This window comes from Garra rufa, chromosome 4 (genome assembly GCF_049309525.1).
Source record: "Garra rufa chromosome 4, GarRuf1.0, whole genome shotgun sequence".
NCBI lineage: Eukaryota > Metazoa > Chordata > Actinopteri > Cypriniformes > Cyprinidae > Garra > Garra rufa.
Window position 1 is genome coordinate 45793922 of NC_133364.1, and position 18542 is coordinate 45812463.

Below are 18542 nucleotides of genomic sequence, written 5' to 3' on the forward strand. Positions count from 1 at the left end.
TATTCATGTATTTTAAATAATTAATAAGTGTATTTTTTATTAATAAAAATATGTGGGCAATACATTATAAATACGCTTTGTATACATTTGTTATATATTATTATTGTATTTTAAATAATCAGTAAGTTTATTTTTTATGTATAATTAGTATATTTAAAGGTTTATGAAATATGTTTCAATTGTATTATAAGTGGTAACAAAATACATTTTTGGAAATGCTGAGATAGTATGTTAAAAGCACATTTTAGTTCATCTTCATGGTGTCTCAAAATAGCACAGTTGAGTACACTTAGATGATCTTAAGTTTATCTTAAGAAGTACTTAAGAATAACTTTTAGTATATTAAGTACAAAATCAGTGCCCGAAAATAGAGCACTTTAAGTACATTAGGGAAGTGCACTAAGTGTACTTAAATTGTATTTTAGCACACTTTTTTCACACGTTGTATATTCTTTTAATATATTATTGTTATACTTTAAATTAGTCATAAATATATTTATAAATGTTTAAAAGTAGGGTTCAAGTGTATTTCTAGTTGTAACTAAATATATATTTTTAAATACAGATATAGTATGTTAAAAGAGCATTTTAGTTCAATTTCATGGTGTCTCAAAATAGCACAGTTGAGTACACTTAGATGGTATTAAGTTTATCTTAACATATACTTAATACTATTTTTTAGTACAATAAGTACAAAATTAGTGTGCGAAAATAGAGCACTTTTAGTACATTACTGAAAAGTGTACTAAGTATACTTAAATAAAGTGTATTTTAGTGCACTTTTTTTTTACCTGGGTAGACATGATCTGCACAATCATCCGACATCCAATGTGTATATCACAACTGCCATAGACGTCCAAATGACGTCCAAAAAAATAAGCCAGATTAGGTCAAATGTTGAACGTCAAAATGACGTCCAAGTTGGGTCATGGTTGGACGTCCAAATAGTGGACCTAGTTTGGACGTCGAATAGATGTCCAGAATTGGTCATGGACCGACGGAACCAATATAAACATGATCTGCACGTCTAGGAGACAGCTTAAAATGTCAGTGTTTATTTGCAGATTAAAAATGTTCAAATATCAAGTCTGAACAGAAAAAAAAAATCTGAAACTTCAAACTCTTAGAGGCTAAAACGGTCCTGCTCTTCGGACTTTGTCACAACGTATTTCTGATTCATAACGAGGTCTTTTAGGTTTCGTAACTTTATACATGTTTTATCCGACTCGTTCTTAGCAGCAGCTGTAACAGAGCTGGCAACCCGTCTCACGAAACTCTGCTGACTTCGTGATAGGTCGATAGCTGGAGGGTGGAGCCTCAGACCAAAACACAAAACGACAACAATAACATCAGTTGAGGGCTGCAACTCTCACTTTTAAATGACAATATCCTGGCCAGACCACTGTTGTCAGTGATATAAGTATTTGAAATGAACATGATTTCTTAATGTCTAGTGACATGTCAGGGTCATTTTATGATTAACTGATACAAATTTCTTACATACGGTTCCTTTAAGAGCAGGACCGTTTTAGCCTCTAAGAGTTTGAAGTTTCAGATTTTTTTTTTCTGTTCAGACTTGATATTTGAACATTTTTAATCTGCAAATAAACGCTGACATTTTAAGCTGTCTCCTGATCCATTTCTAATTATGTTCAGCAGAGTAATATATGTTGATTGTTGCTTCATTGTAAGACCGCATGAAAAAATTCATACGCATTCATACACAGGGGTGTGTTAGTTATTGGTTGTGTATGGCATTAAAAATGTTAGAAATGGCATTAAAAAGGGCATTAAAAGGCATTAAATAAGATTTGAAAATCCTGCAGAAACCCAGCCGTCTCCCCCAGGACCCTTCAGTCTTACTTATCAGCATGGAAGGTTTTAAAACATTTCACTCCGCTTACAAACTGTTGTTCCCCAATTTTTCCCTGCTATCCATTACCTCACTCGTCTCTTACCTCAAAATCTTCAAAAACCTCCAAATTGGCTCAATCCATTTTTTCCAGGAATCCAAAAACAAAAACAAAAAAACATCCCACTGGCCCGGACACCTGCCAGCCTATAAAACTAAAAATTTGAAACATTTGCATCTCCACTCTCTGTAAAGTCTACCAGTCCATCCACATCGTCCTTATCCTAGATGCCATATTTATCCTGGCTTTTGGTTTCAGGATTTATGGGAAGAGCTCACATGGATAATTAACACAGCCAATTCATCATCAGTAATCACACTCCCTATCCAATCAGCAAGAGAAAGAATCCCTGTATATAACCAAAGCAGACCTACCTTCTTCATCTCACGTTTTTCAGGACCCTTCCACCACACCGTCTCCTCACCTTCAGCCCGGGGTCGGGAATTACTGCCGAGCTCAGAGCCCACTCCTGGACAGCGTGCCAGAGACACCTAGTTTATGATCCGTAAGAGTGAACTTGTAAAAGAAAGACTAAATTAAGTCACTATTGGAATAAAAAATTGTTGATTTGTCTTTTGTTTCATTAATCTTATTAGTTTCTTCAAAATTCTTTGCAATTAATAAGTACAATCCTTCAAAAAATTTATATGACATTGGATCCCATTAAAATCCTGTAGAAATGATCCTACAGCATAGTTATGCCTTGCCCTATAAGACAATCTTATAAGACAATTCCTAATTGGTTCCAAAAAAAGATTACAGCCTTCCACAAAGCTGTTAGTGATAGAAGTGAGCAAGTAACTGATGTGTGCAAATTAAATCCATGCAAACTGATGTTAAAATGCTAATAGTGTCCTTTATTGTGCTTCAATAATATATATATATATAATATAATATAATATATACAAATGTGAAGTTCTTACATTGTAGACAGAGCAAACACATTGTCTTTAGCCCATATTATTCCTTGCACGTTTATGCATTAAGCTCAGTCCAACACAATATGACTAGTTGACATGGTAAAGTGTACCATGGACAAAACACATTGCTTGTGAATTTGAATTTCTATGATTGTAGGTGCCCTAAATAGGCTTCTTATTGGAATCCCTTAGGATTGTTTTGACGAGGGAACATTTTGCAGATTTTGAAAGGGGGATGTAAACTTTTGATCTCAACTGTAATTGTGGGTGCAGAGATACAAAGAGTTTCCAAAGTTTGTGGAGTAATTTACAGCAGCTTTGATTGTGGCTCAACCAATCAGAATCAAGGACCAGAACTGTCTGCTCTAGACATTTTGTTTGAAACTCTGTCCATACTAAGGGGATCTGTTAGCCTTCTCTTTATTGTGAATCTTCATGTGCCTGTTAAGGCTTCCTTTTTGACTGAAAATTGTTTCCACACTGTTTGCAAGTGTAAGGTTTCTCTCCAGTATAAACTCTTATGTGAAGGTTAAGGTATCTTTTATGAGTGAAACTCTTTCCACACTGTTGGCAGGTAAAAAGGCTCTCTGTAATGCCAATATTCTGGTGAACTTTCAGGTTTCTACTTTCACTCAAACTCTTTCCAGACTGAGGGGATCAGTAAGGCTTTTCTCTATTGCACATTTTCATGTGACTTTCAAGTTGCCCTTGTTGACTGAAACTCTTTCTACACTGTTTGCATGAGTAAGGCTTCTCTCCAGTGTGAATTTGTATGTGTCTGTTAAGGCATCCTTTACGAGTGAAACTTTTTCCACACTGTCTGCATGTGTAATGCTTCTCTCCGGTGTGAATTCTCATGTGTATTTTAAGATGTCCTTGTTGTTTGAAATTCTTTTCACACTGACAGCAAGTAAAAATACTCATAGTCTTTTGAGCTCTTTTTTGTTCAAAAGTCTTTTCAGACTCCAAGAAACAAAAATACTTTTCTCCAGATACAAAATCATGAAGATTCTCAAACTGATCTTTCTCTTCAGTTTCATTCAGTTCTTCTTTATCTTCTTTCAGCGCTATTTGATCTAAGGTGGAAAAACAAAGAGATAAAAGTTACCCCAGTTTAATGGCACAAAGCAATTAACATCAAAACATGTAGATATGTAACGCATGTATTCTAGATCCTAAACCAGGGTGTCCGAACCTGATCCTGGTCGGCCGGTACCCTACAGCAGGCCCGTCGCGACAAGGCAGGCAAACCAAGCAATTGCTCAGACCAGACCAGCTCGGGGCCCCAAGACAACGACTGGTTAAGAATAAAATGCAGCGACAAACTGTTTGAGCGCCCCATTGATAGTGAATGCAGTAATGTGCAATGACACTGTTATCGGGATCCCCCTCAAGGGCCCCCCCTCGCTGACAGCAGCCAGCCAACCACGCGATCTCTGCTGCCGGCAAAATATAAAACTTCCTCGGCAGTCATGAAGCGGAATTATGCTTCAGGAAGCCAAAAAAGAAAGAAGAGAAAAGAAGAGCAGGATAAGAAAAAACAAGACAGTTGTAAGTGATAAATTACACACATAAAATAGCACTACTTGTCTTGTACAAATGGTGCAATTTTTCAGCAGGTAAGCTAGCAGAAATATGTTTATGTTAGCTAAGCTACCTGCCTGACAGCAAATGCTGCTTGTAACGAACAGTTAGAGCAACTTTTTTTTTGAACGGACGGAATATGATTACATACTGTAATATGTTTTTTAACGGGATGAGAAGACGCAGATCGGTTCCAGGTTCGCTGTTTATTATATTTAATGACATGACATTGCTATAGCTTTGTAATAGGTTTTGATGAAAGTGGCACAGCATGCTATACTAACTATTCCACTGTGATAATCTATTTAGGAAAACCACACAATAAATTCTGTGCATCAAACATTAGCTTGGGATGTTTTTAAGCATTGGTAGTCGACTCTCAACACTACTAATAATTAGTAAACATTTAATTATAATTTCATTGTTTGTTAACAGTAAAAAGTGTATAGCACATTTCATACACAATGGCAATTCAAAGTGCTTTACATAAGAGAAATTAAAATAATAAAAATGGATAGGCAGAGTAAAACTGTTTCAGGAACTGCTGGAACAGTTTTACTCTGCCATCATTGAATCCGTCCTCTGCACTTCAATTACTGTCTGGTTCAGCTCAGCTACCAATTCTGATCTCAGAAGACTATGTCGGATAGTCCGGACTGCTGAGCGAATCATTGGTACAACCCTTCCTACCCTTCTAGACCTCTACTTATCTAGAGTACGAAAAAGGGCTGCCAAAATTACTCTGGACCCCTCGCATCCAGCACACTCGCTCTTTGAACTGTTACCATCTGGTCGGCGCTACAGAGCGCAGAGCACTAGAACGACCAGACACCGAAACAGTTTCTTTCCTCAGGCAATCCATCTCATGAACACTTGATCTTGGAACATACAACACTATACACTCTTTATTCATTTTTCCGTTATTTATTTAAAGCACATACTTACTTCTATTCAAATGTCTTTGCTATTTTGGCACATTGTCTGTCTTGTATACTTGTATATTGTTCTTTTTATGATATGTATCGTCTTGTCACTGTCATTCTGTAGCACTGTGGAGCTCTGTCACAAAAACAAATTCCTAGTATGTGCAAACATACCTGGCAATAAAGCTCATTCTGATTCTGATTCTGATTCTGATTATTGTGCACTTTTTAATGTATATATGATTTTATGGTACAGTGGTGTTTTTTGCAAATTTTCAATTGTTGAAAATGTTCAAATTTTATGCACTTTATATGCAACAGCAGTATTTGCACTCTAAATATTTTTTTTTTATTTATGCACAGTATATGCAACAGCAGTATTTGCACTGTAAACCTTTTTTATATACATAAAGTGTGAGTGAATTTAAACTGTATGGCTATGCTGTGGTTCCTTTGCATGCGTGCGGGGGGCCTCCATGTCCATTTTGCTTGGGGCCCCCAAATTCCTTCAAACGGCCCTGCCCTACAGAGATGAAGTTTTTTGTTATACAATTAATTAAATCTAGGAAATCTATATAGACTGATTATTCAATTATTATATACCATTTTTATGTCGCCCAGGGGATAAAATTCAACAAATTTAGAGAGACTAGGAAAAAAGAAGGGGACACACTCCCTACTCAACCATCAGATAAAAAAATTCCTCACACAATAATTCCTTCTGAGGTTTTTATTAAGGAGGCAATTATGTTAGCCAATCCTACAAGTTGGCAGTTACCCTGACCTTTTAAGTGGAAAACACCCCAAAACTGACTGTCAGAGGATAAGAAGCGGTGGAAAACGGTCATTAATCTCTCAAAAATCTTATTTAAAAATTTTAAATCAGTCAATTTTAAATGTTTCTGTCAAAAATATTAGTAAAATTATAATTACACCTCTGGAAACACAATATAAAAAAAACTTTCAAAGAAAACATTTTGTTCACACCAATTGAAAGTGAAAATGAGGTGACATGTGGGTCATTCCATCTGGAATCATCAAATTTGGGAAAAGTTCCCCACCTGACCTCCTCAGATTTGTCTGAAAGAAAATCCGTGTGATGGGTAATATGCCCAATAGATCATTTACAAAAGTTCAGTCTCTACTGTGTACTGTGTGATTCGCTTCCGGCTTTGCTACTGTTCGGACGCTCTTGCTTACTGCTTCACGCTTTGCTCCCTGTTTATGAACTTATCTCTGATTTTTCTAAATTTTTTACTTCAGCAGATCAGCACAGTGCTCAGACAACACATTTTTGATTAAAAAGGAGACTTTTTGACAGACTTTTCTGTCAGAAAGAGATGCATTAATGATAACACTAGTGTGCTATTTATGAAGGCTATTTCTTCAATGCCAAGCATTTCTGCAGACTCTGTTGATCTTCTCCTGGAGTCCTTTAACTCAAAAGTTAAGAATGTCATTGATGACATTGCACCTGTGAAAAGCAGAAAGATGACTAGCAAATCACCGTGGAGAAAATCAACAGCAGTACAGAGAATGAAAAGACAATGCAGAAAAGCTGAGCGGCTGTGGCGGAACACGAAACTTGAAATTCACTATAGCATCTATAAAGACAGCCTTCATGCTTTCAATGTTGAACTAGGTAAAGCTAGACAAACATTCTTCTCATCCTTATAAACAGCAACCTAAACAACACTCGCACTCTTTTTACTACCTTTGAGAGACAAACAAACCCCCTAGTCAGATGCCTAGTGAACTGCTCTCCGACAGCAAATGTAATGAGTTCGCTTCTTTCTTTTCCGAGAAGATCAATAATATCAGAAAGACGATTAGTACACCCTCAAGTTATGCAGAGGTCAGACAGATTCGATTCTGATTCGATTCTGGCTAAGAGTCTTAGTCCAGAACTGCATGAATTACAACTCACAGCATTGTTACTGAATTTACACCTGAACATCATGCAGCCGGAGCGATGGGCAACAAATGCTGTTACACTAAACTGGTCTGAGGAAGGCTAACTTTCAGGCTAAGCTGAATCCTGTAACACGGACCAATAGAAATGCACTGATTTTCCTTACCACTGACTCTCTCATATACAATTGTTTTGACTTTAGTATCAGTCCAAACATAAAAGTATATAGATATTTTTTCACAATTAATATATAAAATAAATAAAAACTTGCAACCAACTGTAGTTAATGTATTGTGCCCAAGATTTAATTAGTCGATTATCTGGCAGTTGAATTTAGGTGGAACCACGGTTGAGCAAACATGGCAAGCAGAAAGCACCTTCGATCTAAAATAGGTGATAGAGACGGCGAGACTTCGAGCAAGACCGATGACGCGGCGCCATTTTCCGAGGATTTAACTTTACCTGACGAACTCGAAAAACTCAGATCTGCACTTCTTTCTGACATGACGCAAGTAGTTCACTCACTTTTAAAAACAGAACTAGCCGGCGCATTGTCACCTGTGAACGCGACTTTGGAACAAGTTAAATCGTATTACGAATCTCATGATGAATGCCTTTGCGAGGTTGAAGATGGGTTAAACGAGTACAGTGACAGGTTGGTGAATGTTGAGGCTACAATGGATTTGCTACGGAAAGAGAACGTGTCACTGAAGGAAAAGCTGGATGATCTTGAAAATCGCTCACGAAGATCTAATATGAGAGTTGTGGGCACCCTTGAAAAGCTGGAAGGGTCAGACCCGATTAAATTTATGACTGATTTCTTCGAGGAAGTACTGGGAAAGGACTTTTTTACAAGCCCTCTTGTTCTTTCTCGTGCCCACCGAGTCGGTCGGCAGCATTGTTTATTTTTGGCTTTTGATGTATCTTTCACACAATCGATGTCTTCTACGATTCATGGTTACATTTTGTTTTAGGCTGAAATTCCTGCAAGGTTCTAATTTTTGTATTATACAGGTAATATGAGCGATGAGGATAAAGGTCATCCTGTAAGGCTAATGACATGGAATGTCAGGGGATTAAATGGTCCTGTTAAAAGAACTAAAGTTTTTTCACATCTTAAATCTTTTAAACCAGATATTTTGTTTTTACAGGAAACACATTTAAGACTGGAGGACCACAATAGAATTCGTAAGATATGGGTTAATCAAATTTTTCATTCCAAATTTAATAGCAGGTCAAGGGGTGTGGCAATTTTGATCAATAAGAGAGTACAGTTTATTCCTTCTGACACTATTTGTGATCCTAATGGCCGTTACATTATTGTTTCTGGATCTCTCTTCCAAGTCCCTGTAGTTTTAGTTAATGTCTACGCTCCCAATTGGGACGATGTCAAGTTCGCTAATAGTCTCCTATCACTAATTCCCAAGCTTGATACGCATCATTTAATATTGTCTGGTGATTTGAATTGCGTTATCGACCCTCAGATAGACAGTTCCAGCACTAATAGGAATATTTCTGATATGGCAAAGACCTTTTCCTATTTCATGCAACAGAATGGCTGTGTGGATCCTTGGAGATTCTTAAATCCATTGACTAGGCAATTTTCTTTTTACTCCCATGTTCATCATTCCTTTTCCAGGTTAGACTATTTTTTTATTGACAGTATGTTTATATCAATGGTTAAGAAAATTGATTACTCAGCCATAGTTGTGTCAGACCATGCACCTGTAGTGCTGGACTTGTTTTTCCCTTTGAATATTAGGGAACGACCACTCTGGACATTAAATCCTTTATGGCTATCTAATGATAAATTCTGTAATTTTGTCTCAACCAATATAGATAATTTCCTGGAGTGAAATAAAACAGACACTGTGTCTTACTCATTACTCTGGGAGACTTTAAAGGCTTACTTGAGGGGTCAAATAATATCATTTACATCCTATATTAATAAAGAACGTAAGAAAAAAATGCAGACCTGTGGTCTCTACTATGAATATGGTGACAAATCAAGTCGGCTCTTATCTCATCAGTTGAAACGCCAAACTGCCTCCAGTATTATTTCTCAGATAAAGGACTCTAATCAAACTTTAGTTAACAACCCAAAAGAAATTAATAATATTTTCAAAACTTTTTACTCTTCATTATATACTTCTGAATTTCCTTCGGATTCAGTGAATATGGAGAATTTCTTAAATAACTTAGATATTCCTACTTTACAGTCAGATAAGATACAAGACTTAGAACATGACCTAGATATTGAAGAAATTAGTACGGCCATTATGGCAATGAAGAGTGGTAAGTCCCCTGGCCTTGATGGCTATCCGATTGATTTTTTTTAAGAAATTTAAGGAGAAACTAGTACCAATACTAATTGAAGTATTTAAAGAGTCTTTTCAAGCAGGCTCCCTGCCTCTAACTTTTTCACAAGCATCTATTTCACTTCTTCTTAAAAAGGATAAGGATGCTACTCAGTGTGCATCATATCGTCCTATATCTCTTTTAAACACTGACGTTAAAATTTTAGCTAAAGTGTTAGCATTCCGTTTAGAATATGCCCTCCCCTCAATAATTTCTGATGATCAAACAGGATTTATTAAAAATCGCCAGTCTTTCTCTAATATACGTAGACTTGCTAACATACTTTATGTTCGGGATCCTTCTCCACATCCAGAAGTAGTTATCTCCCTGGATGCGGAGAAGGTATTTGATCGCATTGAATGGCCATACTTGTTTGCAGTCTTAAAGAAGTTTGGTTTTGGTAGAGTCTTTATTTCGTGGGTTAAATTATTATATCAGTCCCCTTCAGCATCCATTTGGACTAATTATTCTCGATTTGACTTTTTTCCATTAACACGAGGAACTCGCCAAGGATGTCCACTATCCCCACTCCTTTTCGCTCTTGTGATTAAGCCTCTTTAGATAGCCTTAAAAACAACCAATTTGAATAAAGGAATTAAAAGAGGGGGTATTGAACATCGTGTGTCTTTATATGCCGATGACCTTTTGCTCTACATCAGTGACCCCATATCTAGTTGCCCTCTAATTATATCAATGTTGGATCGATTTGGTACTTTTTCGGGATATAAATTAAATTTTCCAAAAAGTGAATGTTTCCCCATTAATAACATGGCCTTACAAATCCAACAAGAGTCATTACCCTTTCGTTTTTCTCCGAATGGCTTTAAATATCTTGGAGTAAATTTAACACGCTCTTTCTCTTCTTTATTTAAAGCCAACTATATAGTTCAGTTAAATGAAATGAGAGCTGAATTGGAGAGGTGGCGTAGTCTTCCCCTTACTTTAGCCGGAAGAATACATTCAGTGAAAATCACAATTCTTCCCAAATTCCTTTATTTGTTTTAGTCCCTACCAGTTTTTTTGCCTAAATCTTTTTTTCGTTTGATCAATCAATCTATATCCGCTTTCATTTGGAATAATAAGACCCCGTAGGGTAATTAAACACATTCTTCAGAGGACTCGTGATGTAGGGGGTTTAGGCCTTCGACGTTTTACTCACTATTACTGGGCATCAAATATTCAAAAGATGCTATTTTGGATTCATCATCCAGAAACAAATTGGTGTTTAATTGAAGCACAAACGTGTTCTTCCTCTCTCCCAGCTTTATTGTATTCCTCCTTACCTTTGAAGGATTCTCGAGTCACATCTAACCCTGTAGTACTTTCTACTCTTAAAATCTTCAATCAGTTTCGGCGTCATTAAAAATTTACATCAGCATCTATTTTGGGTCCTATTTATAAAAATAATTTATTCCCACCTTGTATGCTAGACTCATCATTCAGACAGTGGGCGGCTTCCGGTCTGATATGCTTTAAAGACTTGTATGCTGAAGGTTTATTTAATAGCTTTGAGAATCTTTGTATATTGTATGACCTCCCACACAACCATTTTTTTTAGATATCTTCAGGTCCGCAATTTTGTTAAAAACAAATTCCCATCTTTTCCTGTCCTTCCCCCTACATCCCCTTTAGATAATCTTACTCTTAATTTTAATAATAAAGGGTTGATTTCCATATTATACTCCCAGCTCATGTCTTTGAAAGAGTATAATCTGGATAAAATTAAATCCAGATGGGAAGATGAACTGGGTGTAAAACTATCAGAGTCTTTTTGGGCAAAGGCACTTAAAAATGTCCACTCATCTTCTTCCTCTGTTAGATTGGGGCTCATACAATTTAAAGTGCTACACAGGATTCATTTGAGCAAGGCACGCCTGGCTGAAATATACTCTGGGGTAGATGCGGCCTGTGATAGATGTTTTTTTTTTCTCCAGCAAATTTGACTCACATGTTTTGGTCTTGCCCTTCTTTGGATAACTACTAGGCATTGGTTTTTAAGATTATCAGTGAGGCCTTGGGGGAGACACCGAGGCCCTGTTCGTTATTAGCCATCTTTGGAACTCCCAGTGACACCATGACCACAAATTTAACAGCCACTCAGAGAGGCATTATTGCATATACTTCTCTACTGGCCCGTAGAAGAATTTTGTTGAGCTGGAAATCCCCTACCCCTCCATCTGTGACAGTTTGGTTGGAAGATGTGATTTTCTTCTTAAAATTAGAAAAGATCAAATTTACACTAAGGGGATCTGTGGACAGGTTTTACACTAATTGGGAGCCTATTTTGTCATATTTTAAACATTTAAAAGAACTACCCAGTTGTTGATTTTCTTTGTTTCTATGTACATCCTGCATCTCTCTTTAACTCCTTTGTGATGTTGTATTCGATGTTTTGGCTTAAGTGCAATTTTGTCCTGCAGAATGGTGAAATTATTTTCATTTTGTTAATTTTTTTTTATGTTAGTATCCATATTGTGATTAATATAATTGTAATAACATTTTCACTACTATGGACATGCATGGGTTTCAGATATAGTAATTGTGTAATTGTTGTGAAATTTATTTTATTTATTTATTATTATTATTTATTTATTTTTTATTTAAAGCTGCCATGGGATGTTTGGAGTTGGAGGCAAAATGACAAAGAAGGAAAACAATGTTCATTGGTTCTTTTTATATATAAAAGACTTGGCTCTCAGATAGAGAGAACTCACATGCTCCATCTCAGACTGGTAGCTTTATCATGCAGACAAAATGAAAAGTACATCGGAAATGTCCTGAAGACAATTTTGAAATGTTTCATTCAGAGATACAGTGATATAACATTGATCTTGAAACGTACAGAGCTCATGTCAAGTCAAAGCCTTCTGGAAAATCTATTTGTTGTGGTCAGTTTTGATATTGTGGTAGGTCGCCACAAATAAATCAATGTATGTAAAACACCACAGAACAACGAGCCTAATTTATGTCTACTCATACCCTTAAAGGGCGTAAACAACTAGCCTATAAAAGAATACAACTTCAATGTTTGTGCTTTTGTTTTGGCTTATTTTTTTGTTTGTTTGTTTTATTGTCTGACTTGCTTTATATTTACAAAAAAAAATTCTCCTATTTTGTACTGTTTTTCTGTAGGTTTTACATTGTCTTGGTCTACAAAAAAAAAAAAAAAAACATTTTGTAAATGAAATGATCTTACTAGAAGAATTGCATGAAAAAGTATCATCTGTTCCATTTGTATAGTCTCAGTGAGCTTTTATGAGGTTTCACGTAAGGCAAATTTAATGCTTTCTGATATTTCAGTGTAGATGAGAAACGCTGTTTTCAGTTGTATGTGGATTCATTTAGGTGTAGCCGAAATGTTTACTTGTTTTATTTGCTTACCAAATAATTTAAATTAACATATAGTTAATATTTCAAGATTTGCTTTGTGCTAGAAATCAATGGTTTTAGTATTAGAAGCAGATACTAGGTTTAATGTTACAGAAAAAAAGCCTTTGTTTAGGCTGATTCCTTATTGTTACATCATGCCTGATCTCATGATAACAAATGGCCAGTGCTAAAGCAGGATCTTCTCAGCTGCACTTGAAGACAGCGTTAGTATGTGATCTCCACTCTTCTGTCAAATGTCAAAACATTTCTACATTTGTGTGACATTATTCATAAATATCATTCATTTCTGTAATGACTTCAGCTTTGAGAATAAAAAACCAACCTGTTTGTTCCTCAGTATCTTCATGTTTGACTCCGAATGCTTCTTCAATCTTCATGTCTTCACTCTCCTCTTTAACAAACTCCATCTTTGTTTGTTCCTCGATATCTTCATATTTCAATGGTTCTTCAATCTTCATGTCTTCACTCTCCTCTTTAATAAACTCCATCTTTGTTTGTTCCTCGATATCTTCATATTTCAATGTTTCTTCAATCTTCATGTCATTACTCTCCTCTTTAATAAACCTCATCTTTCTAATAGTGTGTCACATGAATCTCCGTTGATTCAGGAGGGGTTTTCTGTGTGTTTGGATACTTTTGTCCTGTTCAAGATTAGAAAAATTAACAGAAAGTAAATTATTCTCAAAAATAAATGCAAACTAAATCTCTCTGTGCTCCCTACAGCGGTCAGTGCACTGGTGAGACTCACTCAGAGTAATAGTTAATAGGAAATGTCCTGACTAAAATAGATATTGCACACATAAAGTTAATATTAAGCATTTGTTATTTAGCTTTGGTGTTCAATTGTTTGTACATAACATTTAATAAACTACAACATTTGCAATTTGTGAAAGTTATCATTATACATGTTCGTGTCTGTTAGTTTGTTGTCACTGAAAGAGTCGATTCAAACGCTTCGAATCACTGAATCATTTCACCACTGATTTGGTTCAGATGATTCGGATTCTCATCTCTCTCACTTTCTACTTGAACAATGAACTGATTCACAAATGAGAAGCAAAATGAGTCGCGCTTTTTCTGTTATTATTTTGAGTGTGCCTTTTTCTCGCAAAAATAACAAAGCATTACAATGTTATATTTAAGATTGACTTGTTTATTTTGCATAGATTGTAAAAACGTTTAAACTGACAACAGTTTGCATTGATTAAAACACTTAAAAACCACAAACCTTTCTTCAGTCGAATCACAACAAATGCAGGGCTGGGGCGCCGCTTTATGACGTCACATCACCAAAATAAAAGTCCCGTTTACAAACGATGTGTTTATGTGCATTTCCACAGTTATCAGCATGGTAAATCTAGAAACTATTATATTTTCGTTTGTTAAATTAATGTACATTTACGAACCTATACTTTGTGTTTTCTTATCTTGCCATTCAAACCTAAAACTAACACTAAAGTGTTTCTGCACAAAAGCTGAGGGAGGGAATGTAAATCACCCTTGACTAAATGCTAAAAACAGTGGAGCAGATTTTTTTTTCAGGTTTCTTTGATGAAAAGAAAGTTCACATAAACAGCATTTATCTGAAATAGAAACAGTTTGTAACATTATAAATGTCGGTATCATCACTTTTGATCAATTTAAATCACCCTTGCTAAATAATATCTTTCTATTAATCAAAGAATCCTGGAAAAATCGACTCAACTGTTTTAAATATTGATAATAATAACAATAAAATCTGTTTATCAGCATACTAGAATGATTTCTGAAGGATCATGTGAGACTGAAGACGAGTAATGATGCTGAAAAATCAGCTTTGATCACAGGAATGAATTACATTTTAAAATATATTAAAATAGCAGTTCATTTATATAATAAAAATATATCACAATTTTACTGCTTTTGCTGTAATTTGGATCAAATGAATGCAGGCTTAATGAGCAGAAGAGAATTATTTAAAAACATTAAAAATCTTAGTGTTCAAAAACTTATGACTGGTAGTGTACTTACTTATTTTTGCTTTTCAGTATGTGTATGTTTGCCATGATACAAAGTCTCCAGAGGACTGTGGTGATGCCCTTTTTTTCTGCTGTATCCTAGAGGTCAACATTTGTACTTTGTACTTTTAAAAAGAAAATGTTAGAATATTATCAGAACTAATTCAGTTATTGTGATTTTTATGGAGTTCTTGAATTACAGTGCTGTACCACAATTAGATTGTTTTTACGGGTAAAAAATGTTTAAATGAAAATAAACTCTATAGTACTGATGCTCTAATTGAAGATACAGTAACAACACTGTAGATGAAATTACAGTAAAGACCTTTTAGTACTGTAAATGCAACTACAGTTATAATACTGTAAACATATTTACATCCAGCTGCCAGTAAGTTACTGTAAAATTTACAGCAAACTTTTTACAGTGTGGCTTCTTCTTTCCCAGGGTTGGGTATACATCATCCAAAAAAGCCTGCTGGTTTCAACACATTGTATTCAGATAGGCTGAGAGGAACACAAGCCCCTCATGTAAGCCCATTACAGCAAAAAAATCAGAGCCTGTCCACGTCCTAAAAATGATAGCACTGGCAGTTCTAGCCATCAGAGCCATATAGATAATCATATCTTTCTGCTATTTTACAAAACAAAAATAATTCCAAAACAGCCACAGGAAAGCTGTGTTTCAAACTTTGGGTGTTTCAAACACAGGCTGCACAGTAGAGATGCGCGGATGGGCTCAATCGTCACCCGAATCCGCAGCTTCAAATAAATTATCCGCCCGCCACCCACCCGCACCTATATTTTTCTCTGATTTACCTGTAGATAACCGCACCCGACCCGCACCCGATCGTCATATTACACTTATTGTAATTCTTAGTTTTGCATGATGATATGATAAATTGATGGTTCATGTTAACAGCAGATTGATTCAGCTGATCTGCAAATCGCTGCACACTTATACGTTTATCACTCATGATTTTAAGCCAAATCCATGCAGAAAAGAATAACATTAACTGACATCTGGATGCGACTCTCCGCAATCTCTGACGAAATCGGTCGGGTTTTCTCTCTATTAGAGCCGCTCTGAACTTAGTATTTGAACGCATGCTTGGACTGAAGTTTACAGGGGTTCACCAGTTTAAGAAAGGTCTGACCGTAAAAATCTGCTTCTTTTCATTTTTAAGGTATTGTTTTCATTATAATCTACTGATTCAAATAAGTAATCAATAATAATTATAGCCTACCACTGCGCGCCTAGCCTGACATGCTTTCGCGTAAGAATGAACAGGCAGCATGGACGCATCAGGAAAAATCGTCAAATATATTTCAAAAGAAGCCGACGCCACGGTCCTGACCACATCACTGTCTTTACTGGGTGTTTTTAGGGAATATTTCAATTTATTAACATGCGACTGAATTAGCTATTCATGTGTTGGACTGTCATGATTTTGGCTAATGCAGGACACTTCTGAATGATGCGCATCAGAGACGTGGGTAAACGCAAAGCGACCAATGCACTACACCGCTGCATTACCGTGCTCAATAGCATTAGCACAGGCATAACTCCCTTCCAACTTTATATGGAATGTCAACGTTTCTGTCACCAATAACTTAGAACAGGCAAACACACACACGCACACAAATGAAATCGTCTCTGCCTGATGAAAAACATATTTAAAACACGTTCAAGTTTTAGAAAATGTAGTTAATATTTGCATCATTATTGATTTATCTCATCCACCCGCGACCCACCCGCAAATAATCAGAATGCATTTTTTTATTACCCGATAGTGATGGGCCGTTCTTGAACGATTCGTTCATTTTGAACGAATCTTTAATGTGACTCGGGAAGAACGAGTCGTCTCGGGAGTGATTCGTTCAGTCGCGCATGCGCAATTGCACAACTATGAACGAACGACTCGAACCCGAAAGACTCGAGAGATGAACTAATCAATTCTGTTTCCGGCTCAGGCAGCATAGGTTAAGCGTATGGGGCTGTCACGTGATGAACGAAGGACTCAAACCCGAAAGACTCGAGAGATGAACGAATCAATTCTGTTTCCGGCTCAGGCAGCATAGGTTAAGCGTATGGGGCTGTCACGTGATGAACGAACGACTCAAACCCGATGACTCGAGACATGAACTAATCAATTCTGTTTCCGGCTCAGACAGCATAGGTTAAGCGTATGGGGCTGTCACGTGATGAACGAAGGACTCAAACCCGAAAGACTCGAGAGATGAACGAATCAATTCTGTTTCCGGCTCAGGCAGCATAGGTTAAGCGTATGGGGCTGTCACGTGATGAACGAATGACTCAAACCCGAAAGACTCGAGAGATGAACGAATCAATTCTGTTTCCGGCTCAGGCAGCATAGGTTAAGCGTATGGGGCTGTCACGTGATGAACGAAGGACTCAAACCCGAAAGACTCGAGAGATGAACGAATCAATTCTGTTTCCGGCTCAGGCAGCATAGGTTAAGCGTATGGGGCTGTCACGTGATGAACGAAGGACTCAAACCCGAAAGACTCGAGAGATGAACGAATCAATTCTGTTTCCGGCTCAGGCAGCATAGGTAAAGCGTATGGGGCTGTCACATGATGAACGAACGACTCAAACCCGATGACTCGAGACATGAACTAATCAATTCTGTTTCCGGCTCAGGCAGCATAGGTTAAGCGTATGGGGCTGTCACGTGATGAACGAACGACTCGAACCCGAAAGACTCGAGAGATGAACTAATCAATTCTGTTTCCGGCTCAGGCAGCATAGGTTAAGCGTATGGGGCTGTCACATGATGAACGAACGACTCAAACCCGAAAGACTCGAGAGATGAACGAATCCATTCTCTTTCCGGCTCAGGCAGCATAGGTTAAGCGTATGGGGCTGTCACGTGATGAACGAACGACTCAAACCCGATGACTCGAGAGATGAACTAATCAATTCTGTTTCCGGCTCAGGCAGCATAGGTTAAGCGTATGGGGCTGTCACGTGATGAACGAACGACTCGAACCCGAAAGACTCGAGAGATGAACTAATCAATTCTGTTTCCGGCTCAGGCAGCATAGGTTAAGCGTATGGGGCTGTCACGTGATGAACGAATGACTCAAACCCGAAAGACTCGAGAGATGAACGAATCCATTCTCTTTCCGGCTCAGACAGCATAGGTTAAGCGTATGGGGCTGTCACGTGATGAACGAATGACTCAAACCCGAAAGACTCGAGAGATGAACGAATCCATTCTCTTTCCGGCTCAGACAGCATAGGTTAAGCGTATGGGGCTGTCACGTGATGAACGAATGACTCAAACCCGAAAGACTCGAGAGATGAACGAATCCATTCTCTTTCCGGCTCAGACAGCATAGGTTAAGCGTATGGGGCTGTCACGTGATGAACGAAGGACTCAAACCCGAAAGACTCGAGAGATGAACGAATCCATTCTGTTTCCGGCTCCAGCAGCATAGGTTAAGCGTATGGGGCTGTCACGTGATGAACGAACGACTCAAACCCGAAAGACTCGAGAGATGAACGAATCCATTCTCTTTCC

The 18542-nt window shown here is 37.2% G+C and overlaps 1 protein-coding gene across 1 annotated transcript; it reads right to left on the reverse strand.

Moving 5' to 3' along the window:
* Nucleotides 1-2804: 2804 nt before the first annotated feature.
* On the reverse strand, nucleotides 2805-13635 carry LOC141334097 (uncharacterized). Its single transcript, XM_073839242.1, has 2 exons — nucleotides 13323-13635; nucleotides 2805-3909 (listed from the first exon to the last, which is right to left on the reverse strand). Exons 1-2 carry the CDS (start codon nucleotides 13567-13569, stop codon nucleotides 3491-3493), a joined length of 666 nt encoding a protein of 221 aa, XP_073695343.1. The 5' UTR covers nucleotides 13570-13635; the 3' UTR covers nucleotides 2805-3490.
* Nucleotides 13636-18542: the final 4907 nt, after the last annotated feature.

Bases quoted from the DNA above. Each gene is read 5' to 3' on its own strand.
- LOC141334097 (XM_073839242.1), bottom strand. From the start codon at position 13,569: ATGAGGTTTATTAAAGAGGAGAGTAATGACATGAAGATTGAAGAAACA. The intron at 3,910-13,322 runs GTTGGTTTTTTA...TTTCCACCTTAG, and splicing joins AGATACTGAGGAACAAACAG to ATCAAATAGCGCTGAAAGAA.